General features: G+C 44.6%; 2 protein-coding genes across 2 annotated transcripts; one reads left to right on the forward strand and one right to left on the reverse strand.

The window, feature by feature from the left end:
* The first annotated feature begins 12 nt into the window (after positions 1-12).
* Positions 13-16472, forward strand: ccdc191 (coiled-coil domain containing 191). The gene is made up of 15 exons (XM_048267039.1): positions 13-87; positions 1455-1590; positions 1841-1996; positions 2113-2518; positions 2768-2918; positions 3523-3713; positions 5033-5282; positions 6203-6738; positions 6918-7009; positions 9879-9961; positions 11678-11779; positions 13613-13756; positions 14770-14922; positions 15271-15425; positions 15766-16472. The coding sequence occupies exons 1-15, from the start codon at positions 13-15 to the stop codon at positions 15938-15940; spliced, it is 2805 nt and encodes a 934-aa protein (XP_048122996.1). The 3' UTR covers positions 15941-16472.
* On the reverse strand, positions 16305-24624 carry zdhhc23b (zinc finger DHHC-type palmitoyltransferase 23b). Its single transcript, XM_048265745.1, has 5 exons — positions 24165-24624; positions 22329-22526; positions 20620-21333; positions 19688-19855; positions 16305-17763 (listed from the first exon to the last, which is right to left on the reverse strand). The coding sequence occupies exons 2-5, from the start codon at positions 22463-22465 to the stop codon at positions 17481-17483; spliced, it is 1302 nt and encodes a 433-aa protein (XP_048121702.1). The 5' UTR covers positions 22466-22526; positions 24165-24624; the 3' UTR covers positions 16305-17480.
* Between the last annotated feature and the right edge of the window lie 377 nt (positions 24625-25001).

Raw genomic sequence — 25001 nt, forward strand, 5'->3', positions numbered from 1 at the left:
CGATCCTCCATTATGAAAGACGGACACAGAGCCGACCTTTTCCGCTGGAAAAAAATAACTCAAAGCAAAAAGCCATCAACCACGAAGGTAGCCTAAAGCTTATTGTCATATCCGATGTTCAAAATGTGAATGTTTGACAACTTAACGAAGATTTGTTTGACTAGAATTTGCTTGGATGACGTCCACTTTAAGTAGCCTAGGCCTATGGGCATGGGAGCAATTCAAGCTTTCTCAGTATTTCTAGTTGTAGATTAGCTATAAACTTAGCCCATGACCTAGGGGTTTAGACTTTTTAATAGGTTGTTAAAAAGCTCGTCCATACATTTTAGAAACATTTCCTATATTTGATAATTTTTCATTTTAAGACAGAAAGAATAGTCCATGCCTCGTCTTCATTAGGCTATTGCAAATTCCTTCACCTTTCTAAATCACCTATCTTATGCCCAGCAGCAAACTGATCAGACATCAGCAGTCAGGGGCAGGATATTGCTGTGAAAATGTAGGGGGAAGACATCACTCCAGTTCTGGCCTCTCTACATTACTGAATATATCACTGACTTTAGACCTCTCATAGCCTTTCTAAGATGTCCTTGTGAGATATAGGCTATTTTGCCTATATGTATCCTGGACAAGACAAGAAAAGTAGGGGTATGAAATTATGTGTAAGTAGCCACTTGTATCAAAGAGCTCACAGCTTTTCCAGCAGCTTTATCTGGGTGGATCTGTATGCTGCAGCCTGTGGTTTGCCAAATTACCTTTAAATGGTGCAATAAAGATAAGAAGTTTGCACTGATTTCCCTCCTATTTATTTACTGTAGGTCCAACGTGATAGTCATGATATAGACCATTGGATAAAGGTAGGTAGTTTAATTCTCTCAACCCTTTCAGCCACACTGTAAAAAAGGAAAAGTCAGGGCTGTCCTTACAGAGAATTGTGCTTAAAGGCCAGTAGAATTTGGAATTTGGAGCTGTAGTTTATGTTATGTCTTAAAGTATTAAATATCAAAGTTATCTTCCTTTACTAAGTATATCTTAATGCCTACTCTCAGTACATGCTACCTGTATAACACAATCACGGTGAAATTACATGAATATTTGATGTAGGCCTAAGCCCAATCAATTTCATTGGAATTACTTAATCAAATTGGGTTATCACAGCATGAATCAATTTTGTAAACCGAAATTAAAATGCTAGACTAATTCTAGACAGACATGTGCAACCAATGTACACAATAAAATCAAGTAAATCCAGTGATTTTATTTTTTCAGTGCAACTGTCTCCTCTGTCTCAGAATAAATAATGAGTAGGCTGTATGTGATCTTTGCATATAATGTGCCTTTTTATGTAAAGCTTCAAAACACAGACACACAGACACAGACACACACACACACACACACACACACACATACACACATTTCCCTTGCCCCTGTAAAAATGTCTTTTTTTCCCTTAGAGAGTGGAGAAAGCTTCAGAGTTTGCAGTCTCTGAGGTTTTCTCCCTTAAGAAATCCAAGACTGGCATTCACCATCAGGCAGTTTCATTGCAGAGCACAGATCAATTGCAAGACCACGATGAGGCATACGGTGAAGGTAAATTGTAACAAAAATTACCACCAAGTTCTGATTATGTAACAAAAGACATGCCATACTCAGATATGTCATTCAATGTAATAAAACATGAAATATTGTGTGTATCCACATGCAGTGAATGTAATGTCAAGCACATGCTTGTGTTAAAAGCAATTTTCACTTAGCAGTAAGCACACAGAGGGATTTCTGAAGCTGTTTTTGGTGTATGGCACTTTGGTACTCATTGTTCCTATTGCTCTTTACTCTGTAGCGCAGGCAATTCTGAGCGAATGGATGAACCAAAAGTTGCGCCTTGAACTTGAGATGGATGATGAAGAGGAGGAGGAGATTACAAACAACATAATAGGGGCCCCTGTGTTGAGGTCACAGAATCATCCAACTGTGCCACAGTACAACAGTTTTCATGGTATTATTTGTTTGTTTGGTTCCATTTTTGAACAACTGCTGTGATGTTACAATTGTTATTTCTCACCTTCGCACATCCTTTGATTTTCACACTGTGGCATTCTCCTGGTCCCTCAGACATGTATGCCAACCTGGAGCAGGAAGAGGAAAGCTTTGTGGTAAATAACATCCTGCAGGAGCTCATGGAGCATGACGTGTTGGATCCTGGGATAGTGGAGGACCTGAGTCTGGACTCTGCTGACAGGGCCAAGAGGAGAACACGGAATCCGGGCCTGACCATGGAGGTGCGGCACAGACAGGTGAAGGAGAACCGACTGAGGAGAGACGTGGAGCGGGAAAGGGAGCGACGGGAGCGGGAGGCGCAGAGGGAGGTGCGCGAGGAGGCCCAGAGGAGGGTGAGGGAGGAGGAGATGAGACGTCAGCAGGAGATGCGGAGGAAAGATGAACTCCTGCAGCAGGAGGTGGTGCGACTACGCCGAGAGATGGAGGAGAGGAGAGCAGTGGAGCAGCTTGCTCGGAGGATGTAAAGTTGCCATGGCTACGGCTGGCCCACATTTTGAGCCTGACAGAGCCTTTTTCTCAACACTGTTGATACAAAAAAAAAACATTTTTCAAAAACATGAAAACAGTTCCAAGTTCCATAAAGCTATATAATCAAAGGTCTTTAGGAGAGCAAATAAAGTGTGTGTGGGTGTTTGTGCTTTTCACACTTGGATCGCGTAATGTGTTCAGAGGCATTATATGTCTAAAAGGCACTTGTTCTTTATTGCAGGGAAAAAGAGAGGGAATACAGAGAAGCCAAGCAGAGAGAAACTCGGTCCATTAAACCTGCAGTGCTCGCATTAAACTCCCAGAAGCAGCGAGACGAGGAACAACTTGTGCAAGAGCAGGTGGACGCTAGAGTCCACATGCTGAATCTACAAGTGAGGATTTGGATTTGTTGTCAGTCTATGTGTGTGTGTGTGTGTGTGTGTGTGTTTGTGTTTATATGTGTGTGTGTGTGTGAGAGAGAGGCTGCCAAGAGAACAAAGAATATGTATTCACTGTCAGTCAGAGAAGGTTGAGACAGGGGAGCACTTTCTTCTTCACTGCGAAAAATATGACCTTTTCACCAACTTCCAAAAAAACATATCAAAATTTGAAGACAATGGTAAAAATCACCATACCTCTTGGCGAAGGGCCAAGAGAGTGTGTGTGTGTGTGTGTGTGTGGGGGGATTATAACAATACAGGACAACACACACCTTTTGTTGTGACACAGAGTTTCTCTGCACATCTGGAGGTCCACAGATCCTCTCATTTGGTGGATTCAAGTTGTGTACAGTGGGTTTATCCATTGGACTCGCCAATTAAAAAAAAACAAAGACAGTTAGATTTCTAAGAAGATTGCACTAATGTCACTAATGAAGAGTGCTGAGGTGCATGAAAAAGTAATTGGTTTGTGTTAGTAAGGTTGTGTAAGTGAGAGTCATTGATGATTTTATAGTTGAAGTTGTAGTTAACTGTGTGTGTGTGTGTGTGTGGGTAGTGCCTGCAGAAGCACTTCTCAGCCTGGTTCACCTTGGTGCTGGCACGTCGTCTGCGTCAGGGCAAGGCGGCAGCACTCTGTGATTGGAGGAGAAAACTGCGGGTTTGGCAGGCATGGCGAGCCCTGGTGTGGGCCAATAAGGAAGAGAGAGAGGCGGAGAGAACCGAGGAGGAGCTGCGATTGGAGCACAGGTGAGACCACATGGTCACTTCTACACCAATGACACACAGTATCCAGGCCTCTATCATCTTGATCAAGAGTATTAAGTAGGCCTATGCCGTAATTTCCGAACTATTAGCCACGGTTTATACATTGATTTTACAAAAAATTCAGCTATGAGGTTAATACACGGGGGCAGTTAATATGGTATTAATATGTTTTGTTTTTTTTATTTGCATAAAACACTGTCCTGCGGTTTATACACAATGAAGCTTATACACAGGAAATTACTGTATTATGTTTTAGGTTTAAGTTGTTGTTTTATATACTCAGGAAGGTAGATCAGGGTACTTTCTCGAAACACACATACTGGTGTCACCTTGTTCCCATAAACTGATATACACACATGGATACACATAATTCATGCACACTTTTAACCAAAACCAATTTTCATTTTATTTGTTTGTTCTGTCTGTGTCTTGGGGTATTTCCATTTTATTTGTTTTTCTGTCTGTGTCTTGGCGAATTTCCATTTTATTGGTTTGTTCTGTCTGTGTGAAGCACATTGAATGATGATGATTATGTATGATAACGTGCTATACAAATAACTTTGACTTTGACTTTGACACATAGATGCAGAGTTAGTTAAGATCTTCCTAGTAAACAAGAGCTGCTGGGTTCCCAGTGGTGTTTGTGGGTGTGGTGGAACAGTTGTAGCATTGGCGTCTGACAATCAGTCGATTCCTGAACCCACCGTTGGGAGTCCGTGTTTGGAAAAATACTTACCAGTTCCCTTACACACATGCATATGTAGTGAGGCTATACAGACTGACAAGGATTGAGTGTGAATCCTACACTCACCCATTTGGTCCTGAATAAAGTCCTTGAATCACAGTTCTAACAGAATGAGAAAGGGAGAGACATGTAGTCTCATCAGAGAGTAGAGTAGGCTGTTGAAGGAGTGTTTGGAACTGCAAGCTCATACAAATGATTACCATCCTACTGCCTAAGCATTAAACAAGGGCACTTTTAATCATCTCTGCAATTTAGTTTGACCATGGGATTAGCATTTTTATGGAATACAAAATGTATAGGCCTACTCTTCCCTATCAGAAGTACCGTCCTTTGGGTCTGTTTGAAGTGAACAGACTCTGGTAAAATAATGAGTTGGCACGCCAGCTTACGTTTTGTGCTCCCAAAACAATATTGAACAACTGCTCAAGGTTTGTTGAGCCTAGCTTGAAATTAGCCTTGGACATTATGCCAGAACAAGCACTTGAATTATGGGAGATAATGATGGTTGTAACACAGAGGTAAAAAGTGTTTGATTGACAGGTTGATATCCCTTTAGGCGTTGTCAAGTGGCCGCAGAGAGTGACCGTAAGAGGCTGCTGAGACGGTGTCTGAATGATTGGCAGCTTTGGTGTCGAATGGAGAGAGAGCGACGGGAGCTTCTTCAGCAACAGGAGGAAACCAAACGAAAAATGGCTGCCCTGATTTCTGCTGCCGTCTCAGGGAAGTTAGGGTCTGAGCATGCCTCTGTTCAGCCAGTCACAGACCTACCTGAGAAATCTAGCCAATCAGAACCCATAGATACAAAGGTAAGCCTTACCTAACAAACAGGCTGTCTTCATTTCCTTTCCAAGTATCCACTGTCTTTCTTTCTCGCTGTCTTCCTTCTCCTCCTCATCTCTGCCTGTTGCTGTCTCCCTCTTTTCTCCCTCCTCCTCCTCATCTCTTTGTCTCTGTCTTTCTCTCATTCCCAGGGACAGAAACAGAGTATCATTTTACAGCAACATTTGTAATGTACTGTCCTCCCTGAATACTGAGTCATGAGTGTGTGTGTGTGTGTGTGTGTGTGTGTGTGTGTGTGTGTGTGTGTGTGTGTGTGTGTGTGTGTGTGAGTGTGTGTGTGTGTGTGTGAGTGAGTCTTTAAAGGGGGGGTGGGGGCGGTTTTAACAACAGTGATGGTTTATGAATGGTGCTCAGCGAAGCCACCCAGCCCAAGCCAGCCAATAAAGCACACAATTGAAAGCATTTGGTCTCCCATATTAATCTTCGAGCCTGACCTGTACTAATCCTACGCAGCTGAGAGCCAGCACTGGCCACCTTGGATAATCAGTCATGTTTCTGTCAAGGAAGTTTATCAACAGAAGTGTGGAAACTTTGTTCCTTTGGTAAATAATTAAATGAGATAAAAGTTTCAGTATTTCCTGGGCAGGCTGGCACTGAAATGGAACAAGCAAGGGAGGCAGGAGAGGATTTTCAGAGTAGCATTCTGAGTGAGATTGTTTGTATGTAAATGTAAAAAAAAATGAATAGAGGCAGAGGGCCAAGTAGAGTTGGTGAGGGTGGTGGGGGGGAAATGCCAGGAGAAAGCGTCTTCGCCTGAGGTACATCTGTGTGCTGTGCCAGAAATGATCTGGGAAGTGTCATCACACCAGCCCACCCAGGCACTAAAGGGGGCTGACGCGCAGTCATGCATGGCCATCTCCGATTTGATGCCCTTCTTATCTCCCAGCAGGCTGCCATCCCTGCATCGCAATGCCCTGGCACCGCGCCCGCCTCCCCTCTAATTGCCACGGACGTTGCCCGGGGCGATGCCCGTGGAGATGCCTGTGGCGGTGGTGGTGGCTCCCTTCCGAAGCAGGCTTGGCAGGTCACCCGCGGGCACGGCGCCCTGAGTGTGGCCGAGCTGCAGCAGCTGGCCAGGAGGAAGGGCCTCCAGGAAGGACAGCTCGCCGATGCCCCCCGACGCCCTGGAGTGGAGCTGCGCGGCGGGAGGTTCGAGCACCGGTACGCCACGCAGCAGCAGGTGATCACCGAGCAGCGGAGGCTCCTGAGGGAGCAGCAGGAAGTGATCGCTCGGCTGCAGGAGACGCGGAGCATGACCGAGCTGCGCCAGCGCGCCACCGACGCGCAGACTCAGGCCACTGCACAGACCCCAGCGGGGCCAAGGCTGCCAATCACACAGCTCAATGACTTCCAGCAGCCACCCAAAAACCTCAAGGGCCCCAGTGAGCCAATCACAGAGAAGAGAGAGCCAGATGATGCTAGGTGAGCACCTGTTGAGTGTTGACCTTTACTAATGGTCCTTTGCTTGAAACTGGAAGTGTTGTTTATGTTTATGTTTTAATGGGAAGTTCTGTGACAACAATTTAGTATTCTTTTAGCTGTGTGTGTGCAGTGACTGTGTGACAGACGGTTGCTCTGATATTCATTGGTTTTACTTCCAGGCCCCAAGGCATCTCAGGGAAAACCAATATGAGCAACATGGCCCTGAGAAACCCACAGAGGAAATCCACAGCCCTGCACCCTACTGTGCAAGGTCAGACACACACACACACACACACACACACACACTGTACAAACACATCCACTATAGTGATGCCAGGGCTTTGGCCTGATATGTCAGCGATGATGCAAGAGAAAGAAAAAATAATTTCAAGGCTCCAACAGCCTTGAAACGCTTTGACAGGAACCATGGGAAAGTTTTTTCCCCCTTTCCCACTCTTCGTACATTTTGCTGAAGTGCTACGTGGGAGAAATGCAAGAAGAGGCGCAAAGTATCGTCATCATGTGAGCACATAAAATGCACGCACGCGCTTTCCCATTCTTTTTTTTTTTCCACTCTCAGCTCTACTGCAACCTGCATCATGTCTCTTTGGAGCCAAGCATCACATCTGGAGAGAAGGGTATTATTGCAGAAGACTATTGTTGCAGTAACTTTAAATTACTTACGCATCTCTTTATCTCAGTCTCACTCAGTCTTCTCACTCTTCCTCTCTCTCTTTCTTTCTTTCTTTCTTTCTCTCTGAGGTCCACAGACTTATAAACTTGACGCACACAGTAGACCAGTGGTCCCCAAACTACGGCCCGCGGGCCGGATACGGCCCGCCACCTCATTTTGGGTGGCCCCCCAAAACATATCTGTGGTATATCGCATCTGGCCCGCACAAGAGTATGACATCGCCAAACTGTAACCTCCGTAATTTCCCCCATTCATTCTCTATGGCGAGTCTTACCAGTACACGTGTAATACTCTTTTTGTCCACTGGTGGTTGTTTTGGCGCTGTTTCGCGTTTACCATTGAAAACGGAATGAAATGTAGGCTTACAAACAATGTAAAGAGGCCTATGCTGACTAACCTGGCAATAGCCAGATGAATTTCGCTCCACCTAGCTCCACTCATCCATCTGGAACCGATCCATTGAAGTGTTGCTTCAGAAGGCTGGGCCTAATCAAAAAATGCTTGCATATGATTGAATAAGCCACTTGTCCGTCATCTATTGACGTGCTACTTCAACCACTCACATCGAAGCCAACCCGTGACGCTAATAACAGACTCACAGTCGCTTCTACGCTATGTCACATCTATGAAACTCCCGCCCTGCGTCCTGATTGGCTAAACCATAAAGTTGGTTGGAGAAATCACTCTCAATGGAAGAGGTCCCAGATGGATGTGAGTGAAGCTAGGCGGAACGACATTCATCTGGCTAGGGTCAGGTTATATGCTGACTGCATCAGTGCTCAAAGTATTCTAAAAGTTTATCAATTAATTGTTAATAACTAACTAACTTCTATTCAAGTCATATTTCTGGGACTTCCTGGGATAATTATTTCCATTTTTTATTCACTTGTTCAAATGTTCATCCAAATTCACACTTCACAAAGTTCTCATCAGGTGAGTGAAAGTTAGAATGGTGGTCATTTCAGATGTTTTTGCCAGCACTTCATAAAACGTGGTTATTAAATTATTTGTAGGATATTGCTTGTTCACAACTTGAGCTGTGTATGCATGGCATGATAATATAAACACTGTGTATGCATGGCATGGCAATATAAACACAGTTAACAATGGTATTGAATTGCAGTAGCCTATGATTAAATGTTGTTCACAGCACTAAGCTATTTAAGGTTACTAATATACTCCGAGACTCTGGCCCTCTCTTAGAGCCAGGCATAGTGAGCTGGCCCTCGGAAGAAAAAGTTTGGGGACCACTGCTGTAATGCAACTACATCCACTCTGTTTATCTGACGGGTCTCTGACCTCTCTCTCTCTCTCTCTCTCTCTGCAGCACACGCATTTTCAAATTTACACACAGGCACTGGGCCATGGCCAATCAGAGGGGAGGTCCCGCCCTTCACTATCTGTGATTTGTTTAAACCACGATATTGGCCAAATATGTGTCTGTTATTGAACCAAAGGTAGAGTTTCAATGCGGACATTTTCCTCTCTCGAATAGCTATGCGACCAAATTGGTCGCACTCTGTAGCCCTGGAATGAAAGGAGTGAAGCACTGGAATTTGATTGCGGTCGAGAAACAAATTGCAGGAGAAACACATACAGTACAAACAGACATAGTGGATATTCTATAAAATATTCTTATGCTGGTGATAAAACTGTAAATGAAAGTGTAGGTTTTACATGCATGAATTAACATATATTAGTGTTACTGTGTGGTTCCTCTTATGTGTGGTTCCTTGGTGTATGATTGTGACAGTATAGTGTATGATTGTGACATTCACACTGTTTGATTTATTTCTTGTTCATGTGCCCAACTACAGAAAGAAAACATATTGCTCTTATAACTCGGTTTTACTGCATCCTAAAATGGGTCAACTATGCGTGTCAGCTACACAGGGCTGGCACCTCATCTTGGAGGAATCAAACAAAAACACTTGTTATCCATTTGTTTGTGACAGTTTGATTTTTTTATTTGTTTAGGTTGTTTTCGAGGGTGAAGTCTATGGAACATTTGACCAGTAGGCCTACCATTGATCTAATGAAAGTACTTACCTTAAAGGGTAAAGGCTGGTAATTAAATCTGTATTCCTGGGAACATGTGAGATTTACATCGATATCTAATGCTACTCTCTGAACCCTCCTGACCATGCTCCCTCTTGCTCTCAAACATGTTGAATTAATTGTAGCACAGCAGTTGTGTTGCTTTAAAAGCATGATGTGTTGAATAAAAAAAACAGCTAGCTGGATTAAAAGACAATATGTGTGGAGACAAAAGAGCAAGCATATGTGAACAGCAAAATACTTATATCTACATATTTTGATCCTGCGTGAATTTGAGAACAGAGGTAGAAAGTGTTCAGATGGTAATTGCTCTCATTCTCTCTCTCTCTCTCTCTCTCTCTCTCTCTCGTGTATCCCTCTCTCTCTTCCTCTTTTAATAATCCTACAGCGATGGAGGAGAGAGCTCGACAGCGCGCTGAACGCAGGAAAGAGGTGGAGGAGAGGAAGAGACAGATAGAGGAGGAGAGACTTGTGAGTACTGTAGTCTGTGTGTGTGTGTGTGTGTGTGTGTGTGTGTGTGTGTGTCATATTCTAACTTCAATTGATGTCTGTGGGTAAGAGAGGCCCAATTAGCCTGACCCTAGCCAGATGAATTTCCGCTCCGCCCTAGCTCCACTCATCCATCTGGAACCCGATCCATTGAAGTGTTGCTTCAGAAGGCTGGCCCTAATCAAAAAATGCTTGCATATGATTGAATAAGCCACTTGTCCGTCATCTATTGGCGTGCTACTTCAACCACTCACATTGAAGCCAACCCGTGGCAGCTAATAACAGTCTCACAGTCGCTTCTCGCTATGTCACATCTATGAAACTCCGCCCTGCGTCCCTGATTGGCTGTACCATAAAATCGGTTGCAGAAATCACTCTCAATGGAAGAGTCCCAGATGAATGTGAGTGAAGCTAGGTGGAGCTAAAGCGGAACGACATTCATCTAGCTAGGGTCAGGTTAAGGCCCAATAGGGTTTGAACCTAAATGTGGTGTGTTGTCGCATTTTTTGCAAGGACGTAATTTAAACATACCCTTACCTTACTTAAATAAAAAATGCAGTTAATCCTTTAATGAACATTAATCATTTACTATTCATCTCAAGGTATGTTCAAATGTTCACATTTATAGGCTGTTGATGCAGTCTTATACAGTTCTGTGAGGGGATTTTAATTAAAAACATAGCCTTACCTTTACTTGAATAAAAAAAAATGCATTTAAGATGAAAAGGTTCAAGGTTAACAATTATCTAACTTGGTGAATTTAGTCCTCTGGGCTACTGACACTGTGTGTGTGTGTGTGTGTGTGTGTGTTTCCTCAGGCCCAGCTGAAAGCAGCAGAGGAGGAGAGACTTGTGAGTACTGTAGTCTGTGTGTGTGTGTGTGTGTGTGTGTGTGTGTGTGTGTGTGTCATATTCTAACTTCAATTGATGTCTGTGGGTAAGAGAGGCCCAATTAACCTGACCCTAGCCAGATGAATTTCGCTCCGCCTAGCTCCACTCATCCATCTGGAACCGATCCATTGAAGTGTTGCTTCAGAAGGCTGGCCCTAATCAAAAAATGCTTGCATATGATTGAATAAGCCACTTGTCCGTCATCTATTGACGTGCTACTTCAACCACTCACATTGAAGCCAACCCGTGACGCTAATAACAGTCTCACAGTCGCTTCTACGCTATGTCACATCTATGAAACTCCCGCCCTGCGTCCTGATTGGCTGTACCATAAAATCGGTTGCAGAAATCACTCTCAATGGAAGAGGTCCCAGATGAATGTGAGTGAAGCTAGGTGGAGCTAAGCGGAACGACATTCATCTGGCTAGGGTCAGGTTAAGGCCCAATAGGGTTTGAACCTAAATGTGGTGTGTGTGCGCATTTTTTGCAAGGACGTAATTTAAACATACCCTTACCTTACTTAAATAAAAAAAATGCAGTTAATCCTTTAATGAACATTAATCATTTACTATTCATCTCAAGGTATGTTCAAATGTTCACATTTATAGGCTGTTGATGCAGTCTTATACAGTTCTGTGAGGATTTTAATTAAAACATAGCCTTACCTTTACTTGAATAAAAAATGCATTTAAGATGAAAAGGTTCAAAGGTTAACAATTATCTAACTTGGTGAATTTAGTCCTCTGGGCTACTGACACTGTGTGTGTGTGTGTGTGTGTGTGTGTGTGTGTGTGTGTGTTTCCCTCAGGCCCAGCTGAAAGCAGCAGAGGAGGAGAGACAGAGGGTGGAGGAGGAGGAGAAGCGCATCGCCGCAGAGAAGAAAAGAAAGGAGCGGAGGAAGGAGCGGGAGGTGTGTGTGTGTGTGTGTGTGTGTGTGTGTGTGTGTGTGTGTGTGTGTGTGTGTGTGTGTGTGCGTGTCGCGTGTCGTGTCGCGTGTCGTCTGCCATCTTCTGCTTGGCTGTGCGTCTTGGCGTAATGTGTCTTGTAATGTGTGTGTGTTTGTGTGTGTGAATGTGAATGTGTGTGTGTGTGTGTGTGAATGTGTGTGTGTGTGTGTGTGTGTGTGTGTGTGTGTGTGTGTGTGTGTGCTTGTGTGTGTGTGTGTGTGTGTGTGTGTGTGTGTGTGTGTGTGTGTGTGTGTGTGTGTGTGTGTATGTGTGTGTGTGTGTGTGTGTGTGTGTGTGTGTGTGTGTGTGTGTGCTTGTGTGTGTGTGTGTGTGTGTGTGTGTGTGTGCTTGTGTGTGTGTGCTTGTGTGCTTGTGTGTGTGTGTGTGTGCTTGTGTGTGTGTGTGTGTGTGCTTGTGTGTGTGTGTGTGTGTGTGTGTGTGTGTGTAATTTCAGCCTACACAGTGAGATGTTAGGATTTGGACATTGTCTGTTCATGTTGACTTCTGTTTAGGATGACATCCTGGGAACAGTTGAGGTCGATGTCATTCTTTTTCTCAACGTAGGTATAGGCTGCATTATGTTTGTGTTTGTAACATAGATTGTTATTGAAACATGCACTAATACGTTTCGAAAATGTCAGGTGTATATTCTTCCCAAGGAGAAGAAAATCTGAGTTGAAAGCCAGGTATGGAATAAAAAGTGCTTGTATGGTAAGTGGCACTGTAGGGTGAATGTGTGGGTGGGTGTGTGGTCGGAATGGCAATATACTGTTGTGCAGTGGTTCTGGTCTCCACAGTGTGGGCCGCAGCACACCGGTGTGTTGTGAAGGCTGCGCAGGTGTGCCGTAGAAAAAGTCCATATTGAGCTTTTATTATCATTGATAATAGTTAACAATCAGACAAACAGACTGTGGCTATTCAAATATTTCATGGCATTAGTTCAATACATCATCATCATCATCCTTATTTTCACTTTCCATCTAGGTACCGTTTTTATTGGTCAAGGAAAGTTGCACCTGCATGCAACTGACAGCCAATAACGGGTCAAACACTGTAGAACAACATAGCTGCATTCAGACATGGGCAGTATTTCAATTATATGTATGTAAAATACGTATATTTAATTACTTTAGCGTATTTTGTAATTTGTATTTTGCAGGATTGGAAAAACTCAAATGTAGTTTGTAACAAAATACTTTGAGGGATTGTATTTGAGTATTTCAACTACTTAAATACTTAAATAAGCCAAAATGTCATCACTCAATTAAATATACTAACCGCTATAACCATGACAATAGGCAATGCTTATCATAAAGCCAAAGGCCAGAATCTCTGTGAATCTGGTTTTAAGAATAGGCTGGGTGCCTGGAGATATCCTTTGGGCAATTCCCTATATTCAACTGTAAAGTTGACCTAAACATGTCATTACCTTTTTAGAAGAAAAGCATGAAATGTTTACCCATTTTCCATTTTTCTTGCTGTGGTATGCCACATTGTGACCAACTTAAAAGTGTTAGATCCAACTTTCTTCTATTGCGATCCCCTCTGAACATGTGTAAAGTTGAAAAATTTGTATGTTTAATATCATGGTGGTGTGCCATGAGATTTTCTCTCAGGAAATAGTGTGCCATGAAAGTTTGGTGAACACTGCTGTAGTGCATGGGAAAATGTCTTGAAATGAATTGCATTGCTGTTGTTATTTGTTTCCTTATTTATCTGTAAGTACCCAATATGTGTTATGTGTGTGTGTGTGTGTGTGTGTGTGTGTGTGTGTGTGTGTGTGTGTGTGTGTTCAGAGGGAACTGGAAAAACAGAGGAAACAGGAAAGGGAACAGAAGCTGCTGCACCAGGCCAAGGAGCACTACCAAAGGAGCCTGCTGCTCCGGCAAGGCCTAGCGCCATGGAAACGCCTCATGGAGCAGTGCCATGCCAACACGCAGGTGAGCAGTCAGACAAGCCAGACGGCCGCCCCACAGTCACGACACCCAACACCGGCGCCACCTGATCACCAGCCTACAGTCAGAACCAAGACATAAGACTCACAAGTGAACGATCCCATCTGCATACGATATAGACACAGACACACTCATGCTGGGTTACAGATGTATGATACAGATTCATTGATACAGATCTTGCTCTCTCTCTCTGTCTTTAACACAGTCATAAACAGACTTAAATCCTCTTATTGATATGTTACAGTAACATGTTTAATATCTAAGTCCTTATAAAGGCTATTTGACCTAAGTGTGACCCATATCTATGTACATGCACCTGGTCTAGAAAGTTCACGGAAATATTATGCAAGCAACTGAATATATGAAGATCTTATTTGTAAAGTAAACCCACACACACCCACACACACACATTAGTAAGTGACACCGGAAGGCCAGCTGTTCCTTGTCACATGAAGACATTCTCATTTCCTGTGCTCAGATTATGTGTACGGTGTACTGTAGCTTTAGCACCTGCTTGACCACCTGTTATTTAGAAGGCTTGCACCGAACTGACATCTGATAATCACAATGAGGGAGGGAGGGAGAGAGAGAGAGAGAGAGAGAGAGAGAGAGAGTGCGAGAGAGCTCAAGTGGCAAGGAGGTTAGGGAGAGCAAGAAAGAGGATGACAAGGAAGTGAGAGAGTGGGGTAGAATGAAGGCCAGTAAGAGCGCGAGGGAGAACAAAGAGATGAGAGTGAGAGAAAGTGTAATGAGGAACAGAGGAGAGAAAGAGAGAGAGTGACAGAGAGAGAACAAGTGAAAGGGTAATGACACAGCAAGTGATAAAATAGAGGGAGAGTGTGTGAGTGTGGTATGTATGTGTGTGTATGTATGTGTGTGTTTGTTTGTTTGTGTGTATGAGAAGGTGGGGGTTGTATGTGAATTGAAGAGAGTGTGTTCTCGATGGAGAGTGTGTGTGATATGAGTATGTCTTACACCTGCTCTGTATCCCCCCCCAGCTGGCTACCGTCCATCATGGCCACTGGGCCCTCAGACGCTGCTTCCTGCTTTGGCACAGTGCCAGCCAACAGCGCCAGGCTAACCGAGAGGCCTGTGCCGCCCACCTCCACCGAAATATACTCCTACGGAGGAGCCTCGCAAGCTGGAAGCGGGTATGCACATGCACACAAACACACACACACACACAGAGATGTGTATATATTAGAAAAAACACACTGACACACACACACAAGCTCCTAAATGTTCAAACACATGGACACACTCATTCACACACTCAAACACACAAACACTTGCAGCAATCACACCATAATCTCATTTTGGAGAGGAAGGCTGTGGAGTTGCAATGAGGAGTCTGATTTGTACCCCCTGTGTGTGTGTGTGTGTGTGTGTGTGTGTGTGTGTGTGTGTGTGTGTGTGTGTGTGTGTGTGTGTGTGTGTGTGTGTGTGTGTGTGTGTGTGTGTGTGTGTGTGTGTGTGTGTGTGTGCGCGCACGCGCTCAGCTGAAGGACTACCGCTCATTCCTGGAAGCACGGGCTCAGAGGTTCTGCCGTGAACGGGTCCTGCGTCGAGTCTTCATGGCGCTCCTGGATTACGTGACGGATGAACGACTAGCGGCGTGGGACCGCGAGCAGCTGGCACAAGAGCACAACACCAGGTAAGGCTCACCTGAGTGCAGGTGATGCGGAGCAGTGGTGAAGGTGGGCTGTGGTGACAGATCATGGCATGGTGTCCTACTGTCTCGCTTTTGTGTGCTATGTTCACGCTATCTTCAAGCACTTCAAACTTTTTTAAAAACTTTTTAAACTCACAATTTTCATTTCTCCTCCTTGTCCATGTGTGTCTTTCTCCCATCTGCTGCTTCTATCTTTTTTTTTCCTTTCTCCCTTCTATTCTTTTCCTCCCCTGTATCCCTCCATTCTCTCTCCTCTCCTCTCTTTCTATCCCACTTTTCCCCCTCTCTCCCCTCTCTCTCTCTCTCTCTCTCTCTCTCTCAGGCGGGTGGTGCGTAGTTGTTTCCTCAACTGGCGGCGTCTGCCAGAGCTCCAGAGAGAGGAGAAGGAGAGGGAGGTCCGTAGGGAGCAGCTCCGACGCAAGGTAGCTGAAATCCTGCCTGACTTCCGAGCGTCCTCCAGGGATTCTATCAGGAGCTCAGTCCTACCTCCCCTCTGAGTCACTGACACACTTTCAGGGGCACACACATTGACGTGAACAGACAAACCCTCACAAACACACTTGCACAGACCTACCATTCCAAGCTCTCAGCCTGAAGCAGGTCGTGTATAGATTCTTACTTGTGCCACGCACATCAACACACTTACATACATGCATGCCTGTGAGAAAATAAATATGGCTGCATGCAAGAAGATGCAGATTCTTGGACCTGGACATTCACACAATCACTCAATCACTCGCTCACTCACTCTCTCTACACACCACAGACACATTCATGTACAAAATGCAAACTTCTAGTCTCAAAATTGGACCAAGGTGGAAGTTAAAAGAAAACATCACACAATCACATAGTGGTCCACTATTTGTCTCTGAACATATATTTTATTTCATTTCTTTCCTCAAGTTTACCAATTGTTTATTTTCTTCCATGTGTTATCTTAGGGACATACATTATGTTATTCTTAGAACTAAGCTGTTTCAGATACTGCAATTATGCAGGATTGTAATTACAACTCAATCAGGAAGCCAAGTTGTGTCTGAAGTGAGTTTGATTGGTCTGTGCTTTCATGTATGCTTCTGTGATGAAGCCTTCTACACACCTTCTCAAACACAGATGGTACAAATGATCCTAATGACGCCCCCTGAAAGTGTTTCATCCATTTATAGAGGTGCCTTACACTTTGCGTCTTCAGAGGGGAATGTGAGACAGGCAGGCAGGTGGAAGCGTTCGAAACCACATCTGCTTCATCACCTGTAAATATTCATGAGTCTAAAAAGTCATTTTTAGTGACATCTTCACCAAAAAAAAAAGTGTTGGCTTGTGAAGCAGCTGCCTTTAGAACAGATCTGGACAGATGATGTTGGACCTGGATCCATGCAACATCTGGGAAGGAATCACCGGGGGTGTTAACTAATGATGTTTTTTACACAGTCAGGGAGGAGCCAATAGGGGTGATTGAACTCACTTTCGCGTTCTAGAAGATTGATTCAGAGTTCTGGCAATAAGCAAAGATTTCTATTGATGAACTAGTGAACTGTCTGGTTGACTTTGAGAAGGCCATAATTACATCACTCTCTGGAGGGCTCAGAAGGTCAATGGATCAACAGTCAAAGAAAGAAATGAGGCTTTGGACAAAGATAAGCTGCAGAGAAATAAATAAATGGAAAAGGCAAGACACACTGAAATGCTTCTGAAGGTGTGGTGCTGATGTCACTGTTAGCCGTGTTTTACCACATATCCCCAATACCCACACACACAAGGACTGTGTGTACCTGTACCTGCACTGAGGAGAAGACATGGCACAACAGTGCCCCCAACTGGAGGTTTAGGGAACTGAGCCAAAGAGCTGGAGTGGCTGCTTCCTCCAATGCAGTTCCACCACGTTCAGGCTTCCAAGGGAAACCAACACAGCAAATCACAACTGTTTGACGCAGGTATGTCAGTGCTCAGAATATCAAAAACGGAGAAGAGTCAGAAACCAGAGTTTGGTAGGCTGCCTGCCAGTTGTTCAACACTGAGGGTGAAGGCTACATAGTCCTACACTAATTCTGTGAAGGCGGGTGGCGATCGTTCGGAGGGGTCGTTGTTGTCGGCCATAGTCAGGAATTCTGCCCAGTTGTGGCGGAAACTCTGCGAATAGACGCCGGTGTCGATGATGAGGCCCCAGAGGAGAGTGCGGCCGGTCTTGTCCCGCAGGGCGAGCCGCGCCTCGCGCTCCGTCACATTGTAGCTGACGTTGATGAGCTGGAGGACCAGGAGGTGGAGCATGCCGCCCGTCACGATGCTGCTATACCAGGCACAGGTGAAACAGAGGGCCGAGCTGTACAAAACACACACCTGCGATTATGCTATGTCTACACACACACACACACACACACACACACACACAGGCAATATATGGACTATGGAGTGACAGTGGTTGAGGAGCACCTATCTGAAATGAAATATGTGTAACTGAAGGGGAAATCAAACAAATCTCACAACGCGCTCTCACACCTCACACACTATTCTCTCTCGCTCCGTCTCTCACACTCACTCACACACATACACACATGCAAAATCTGCTTTACCATGCACAGGTGAGAGAAGTGCTGAGCTGTGCTAGGTGCACTCCAACGCCACAAGCAGCCATCAAAACAACAAATGAAAGTGCTGAACCACACAAAACACCACTTTAACATTCAGACACAGATGCTAGCTCAAAAACCACGGGTGGGACACAGCACTAAACCACACACACGACTAATACCAAAGCAGCTTTACCAGACACAGGTGAGAAAGCACTGAGGTGTGCAAAAGTCTAATCCATGTTCAGCCCCCTACAATCCCTCACAAACACACAGACCATCATATGACTATAAAACACAAATACAGTCTCTTACAAACATACAGGCAGAAAGCATTAACAGTCCTACTGTATAGACCTTCATTCGAGTACAAAACACAAACAGTCACTCACAAACATACAGACCTTCATTCAAGTGCAAAACACAAACAGTCCCCTACAAACATATTATACCTTATAAGTAAATTGCACAAATACTAGCCCATACAAACATATAGACCTTGATTCAAGCAGAAAGCACAAACAGTACCTCACAAACATACAGACCTTCATACAAGTAAGAAGCACGAATACTGGCCCATACAAATGTATAGACCTTCATACGTGTAGAAATATTGACCAGTCCCTCATAAACACCAGACCCACATATGAGTAGAAAGCAAATATACGGTAGCCTACTATTCAAATATCATACAGTCACAAACAAACATGGCAGGAGAAAGAGGTTCTAGATGAATGACACAGTTACATGAACATTCATAGTCATACTGCACAGACATGGGCAAGCACAAACACTGATTCATACACTGGAGTAGTTACACTTGTGATGACATGAGACTTAACACTACCATCTTACCTCCCGGGGCATGCTGTAGACAAACACATTCACACCTGAAATGTAATATCCTCCTACATCGTCTCTGTTTCTCACATTCCTTCTCTCTCTCTCTCTCTCTCACACACACACACACACTGATGACATTCATTTACAAACTAAAACATACTACACTGCAAAAACTCATTAACTAAATCTGGGCCAATTATGTCGCTGAGTGTGTATTCCTAGCACCTATGGGAGTGATTATGGTGGGTGGTGGGGGGGCTAGCCCAAGCTCCAATTTTAGACATTTAATGCCCACCTATATAAATTGTGCTTAGTGTGCCCCAGATAAATGAATGAGTAATAAAGCACCATTAAATGGCTGTTAGAGATTTGAGATCTGAATAATTAATAAATAATAGGGTCATCTGTGCTGAATAATTGAATAATGTTATTTCAGAGAGGGATGAGATCACACAGACACAGCTCTTGTAGCACAAGGAAGAGTGTGCAGTGGAATGAACACTTACCCACACAGTGTCCATGTTTGTTGGTTTAACGCATGGTCAAACCATCCAGGACATGTAAGTAAGTGTGTATCTAAGATCATGTTTGAGTGTGTGCGAGAGTGTGTCCATGAGTGAGTGAAGTGTGTGTGTGTGTGTGAATGTACTGTATGTATGTGTGAGTGTGTGTGTCTGTACGTGAGTTGAGAATGAGCATGTGAGAGTGTGTTTGTGTGTCAATTGTGGCTACAAACCTGTACAGTGTATGTAGGTACTGTATGTGTGTGAGAGTGAGTGTGTCTGTATGTGAGTTGAGAGTGTGTGTGTGTGCGTGTCAGTTGTGGCTACACACCTGTACTGGCTGTAGACTCCAGGGCAGTAGAGCAGGGCGATTAGCACATTCTGGCGGGGGCACACGGTGCGCAGCACCAGGCTGATCCCGTACAGGGAGGTTAACAGGAACAGGAGGAGCGTCATCAGGAAGCTGCGATGATTGGCCCGCCCCACGCAGCTGTTAATCCTGCCATGGCATTGACCCACATGACACGACAGGACACGACACACAGACAAGAGACTGGCCTTGAGCCCTAGATCATCTCTCTCCATCACACACTCACACACACTGAAACGCACGCCATCAGTAACTCTTACACACTCGAACTTCCTTTCACTCACACATTCAATCTCTATCTCCCACTTAGCCATGGGCTCAAATTCTCTCTCTTGAGCATGCCATCTGTACCTCTCTCTGTTCTTTCAGTCACTTATCCCCACATATCCTCTTAATCTCTGACCCCCCCACACACACACACACACACACACACAAACACTTTCTTTTTCACACACTCTTCGCACAAATCTCGTATGCACTTGTTCACCCGCTCCAACCCCTAGCTCACTTACACCATACATCCATGGAAAATGGGACAGAGACTTACAAAAAGCCTGAAACTGTATATCCCTGGGGCATACATTAAATGCACCATATGTAACACTCTCCATTCACAGTCATGCATGCGTCTGAAGAGCTGAAATGTCCGCCACGCTTAACTACAGAGATGTTAACAGCTGAGGAAAATGTCATGTTATGTTAGGTTATGTTAGAGAGGTGTGCTACATTATGAACAAAAACATATGGTCAACCACCGAAGTAGAAAGGGTGAGCAGGGTTTTTTAAGCCAAAGATGTTGCCATGAGGTTGTGGCAGTGTGGCAGATGAATTGAGAAGAAAAGACAGAGACCCTGCTGGACAGACAGAGGAGCGTTTTAATGGCAGAAACCCACCAGACACAATGGTGATCCAAGCGCTGGATGCAGGCACTGCAGATGCGACAGTGTCCAGCCCGCGGGGGGCGCACGGTCCTGCACCAGGGGCACCAGCTCTTCTTCTTACTGCCCATTTGCCCCGATGGGACCTCCTCCACTGCCCCGTCACTGGTTTTGTGCTCCAGCACCGCCGTCCCCCGATTGGCTATGACCACCTGGTGCCTGGTTCCGTTCAGGTGGGAGGAGTCCTTATCAGGAAGTGGACTGTGATAGGTGACGGTGCTGTGGGTTTCAGACAGGCGGGGCTTGACATAGCCCGGGCCCCTCTTGGTGTGGACAAGGGAGACGAGAGTCAGAATCACACCCATCGTCACTGTGGCCAGCTGAGTGGACGTGACATCGCCGCTGGGGACTATCTCTGTGATGAAGAGGTAGTACATGTAGCCCAGAGAGAAGAGCGCCAGACTCAGGAAGAACAGCGTGCGGCCCTTCTTGCGGTGAGTGAAGTAGTAGTACCACAGCACCAGCCCAGGAAGTGCTGTCAGGACTACAACTCCCAGAAGGATGTGCAAAGCTGCAATGCGCAGCAGGACAGGAAGCAACACAAGGGGCGGGAGCAGGGACAAGTCGACGCGCTTCGCCCCCTGAATCCACGGCACCCGTAGTCGGTCGGACACAGAGTCTACCACTCGAGACAAAGAGTCTGGCTTTTGAGCCTCCCGTTTCAGCCACCTGAGAAACAGAGATACAGTGAGGGCATGACAGACAGATGAACATATATGCCCCCATGTTGACTATACAAACCCCCAAACAAGTTAAATTCAACATTAACAAAAAACGTCATTCATGCAATGAACAAACTGATTTTAGTTGTACACTTTCATGTTCCAAGAGTAAAAAAATGTGTCTTTTAAAATGTAAAAACTTCATATGAAGACAAGAGCAGCCCCCAAAAGAACATGAACACTTGATCGATGGTTGCAATCAGCCATATATTTACGTTCAAAAGGAAATCATGTATGTCAGCAAAACTACCATATTGTCATTTCTACACTTATGCCACATGCTGTTGGATGTGTATTTGTATGGATTCCATGAAGTACTTCAAGCCATGTTGATCTCTTGAATGTCAAAAATGTTACTTGTTTCAGGATGAACATTGAACATCATGATTTTAACATTATACAGCACTAAACTGTCAGTTGACAAGTGCCTTTGAGTACTGCAAATGTGGACACTAGTACATGTGCCGCCAAGAGTCACTGCCTATGAAATTGCTGGCGGCATATGGGCTACCAGACCAACAGCACAGTGCATTAGTTTGCCCAGTTCCTGCATCCAAATGCCACATGAAAGTGGATAGTCAGTGTCACTTTGAGCACATGATGTATGCTGCTTCCGTCTGGCACCCTCCCTCATATCGATGACCTTTCCCTTTTTATAGCAGACATGGCAGCCTTCACAGATGACCCACACCCATCCCTAACTAACTGACCCAACCCTGCCCAACCCAACCCCCACTTCAAGGTAGCCAATTTTAAAACAGGGCTGTGTTTTATCAAAGCCTTATTGTGCAACAGGTAGTTGTAAGAGACGGAGAGTGCTCAACTTGATTGGCTACCAGTAATTTAACAATGGTCGTTGCACAGCAACACTTTCAGGAAATGCACCCCTGATTGGCCAGATGCTGCTGTGCTAGGCCCTTGTGCCGTGTCCTCTCTCCTTACCTATCACACGCATCGTCCAGGTCCTCGCAGTCGCAGCAACACGCCGCCACATGGTTCCGGCCTCCCTTTCTGTCCACATACTCACAGCAGCACAAGGGGTCATCAGGCTCCGGCGGCTTATGGACCCCCCTCTTCATGATGCCCACTGTGTTGGCCAATAATTGGTATCTTGGCTCAAAGAGAGGTCACATAACACACCTGTGGGTAGGCAGAGGCTGGTGAGAGTTGGCATTGGCTCTGGGGTAGAGACCTGCTAAGCCATGTGGTGAGCTGGATGCCATTCATGCCATCCTAAATGTCACGGATGCATTATCACTTGCCTCACTGATCACATCATCAGTTGCATTTACACAATCCATTTTTAGCCAGGGTATGCTATGCATGTATGTCAAACTAACATTTCATATTGTGCCACGTTATTATCCATTTAGGTAGGCCTACACAGTGGTTTACTGATTGCAACTTCTGCAACTTTCCCCATTAGGTGTAGAGAGCGCACGGACAGTGATCAATAAGGCTGAGTGGACCTATGAGCAGGGAGAGTTTAAAGACGTGAGGGGAGTTAAAAGCCAACAGCTGGTCAATATGTGCACGGAAGGCTTTTCCTGTACACTCATGTATTTCTGATGGAGCGTTAACTGTGTTGTAACGACATCTTCTGTGATATTCTGCTTCTCCTTACATATTCACTGCGACACTGAATATTCTGTTTGCCCAATAATAACAATTTCAACACACACATAAATCTTTCTTTATCATAACGCAACACTCAACCGAGTGGTACTTATGTCGTGTCAGACAGCAGAGCTGCTCTGCTTTTCCTCTGGGAGAGCAAGGTCAATGGTCTACTTCCAATTCGTTATAGGCCATTATGTGACCATTTATTTCAGGCTACAAGGTGTAGACTAGTTGCTGTGCGAGACGCGTCGAGAAAGCGAGACGGCTGTCACTTGGTCATTTGAGCTGGTGTGCCAGCTCAGCATCGCTTTATATGCAGAATGTGAGGATTTGAAATGTGGCACAGCACAAAATCAAGCAGAAGATGAAAACGTTCGGTATTCAAGAAGGTTGCTTGTGACTTCCACGTCACTCAGTCGTAGCCTACACAGCATCGCCAAGACCTTGACAGAATGTGTAAGTCTGCAACGGTCTAGCCAACCGCGGTTATCACCTCCCCTACCACCAGAGCATAGCCTACACGTCGTCTATCTCGTAGCCTAATGTAATTATTTAAAGATGCTACAAAACAAAATCGTGGTTTGACATGGCCAAAGTCGGCAAATTAAAATGCGCTCGGAAACGGTGGCGACATGCCGATCCTAAAATCCTATTCAGCGAAACATGCTGTTTGAGTTGCCAGTTGAAACAACAGGTTAATTATGGTTAATTATGACTGAAGTTTCGTTTGAACTATATGAATTATGAAATGGGGGCCAGTTGAGCCAGACATGTCCACCAGAAGGAATAGCCTACCCATTCCCTTGTATCAAAGTCGCACTCATTCCGGATGTTTCTGTGGAGCACTGGCAGTAAATCAACCATGTTTAGAACAGCGGTGAAAGTTGATACTAAGTATTCGATAGCTTGAAACCGTGGGCTTTCATTTCATTTATCATTTCACATGAAGCTTAACACTGTCCTAAACTCGGCGTGAACAATATTTTGTCTAATTTCTAAGATTTACCATTTTATGTTTACGTCAGACACTTCCTCGTTGCTTACAGGAAAGTCAACTCGTAGGCTATCAAAAGGAAGGCTAATGAATCTGAGATGTTATTCGCATTTAAAACATATTATGATACAGTGCAATTAATGAAATCATATGGCATAGCCTACCTGCACATCAGTAACTGTGTGGATTTTCCATTCAAACCCGACACATTAGTTTAACTGTGGTTCCGCCTGACGGTTGTCACTCATCTAGTTTCATTTCTGTCCATTTCAGCTTTTCGTCCGGCTAATGCAAACGCAGTGGTCATATCCAGATGACGCCACTACGAAGATAGCCCTCGATGATGTTGATGGCCAAGTTGAAAGTTTAAAAGTGCGAGAGCGGCGGTCGTCAAATAGGCTATTTCTGACACGCCTGCCTGTTCTGTTTACGAAGTGAAGAGCCTAGGCTCTTCCCTATATCCTGACGTCAATAGAGACTAGGCTAACCCTTTACTTTCCTCTCATGAACTTGATAAAACTATACGTTCATATAATAGCCTACAAACATGTTTTATAGGGGTCTTCTAACACTTTGATTGTTACCTGAAGTGTGTTTTGAGTTCCCGGTCAAAAATGACCACTGCATTTAACTTGTTATAAATCCATAGTAGCCTAGCCTAACACATATATTATCATCTAATGTTGTGACAGACCTTTGTATCAACTTTGTAATGGATATTTTTAACTTCTATTTGCTATTTATGGCCGTCAGGCGTCATTGACTTGATCTCAAAAAGGGTAATTATATTGGGGAAAGGATCGAGTATGCCTGGCATAGAAGCAAAGAGGGGAAGTGTGTGTGGTGTGTGTAAATGTACAGAACAGAAGCACAGATAGCCTAGTCCATCTGATCAATCGGTATGTGCCTGGATTAAATCGTATACAATGACCATTTTCTCACCCATTTATTTCTAGTGGCTGGTTTTTGACCTGGAATACACGTGGGTGTTCTTAAGTTAA

This window comes from Alosa alosa, chromosome 16, assembly GCF_017589495.1.
Source record: "Alosa alosa isolate M-15738 ecotype Scorff River chromosome 16, AALO_Geno_1.1, whole genome shotgun sequence".
Lineage (NCBI taxonomy): Eukaryota > Metazoa > Chordata > Actinopteri > Clupeiformes > Clupeidae > Alosa > Alosa alosa.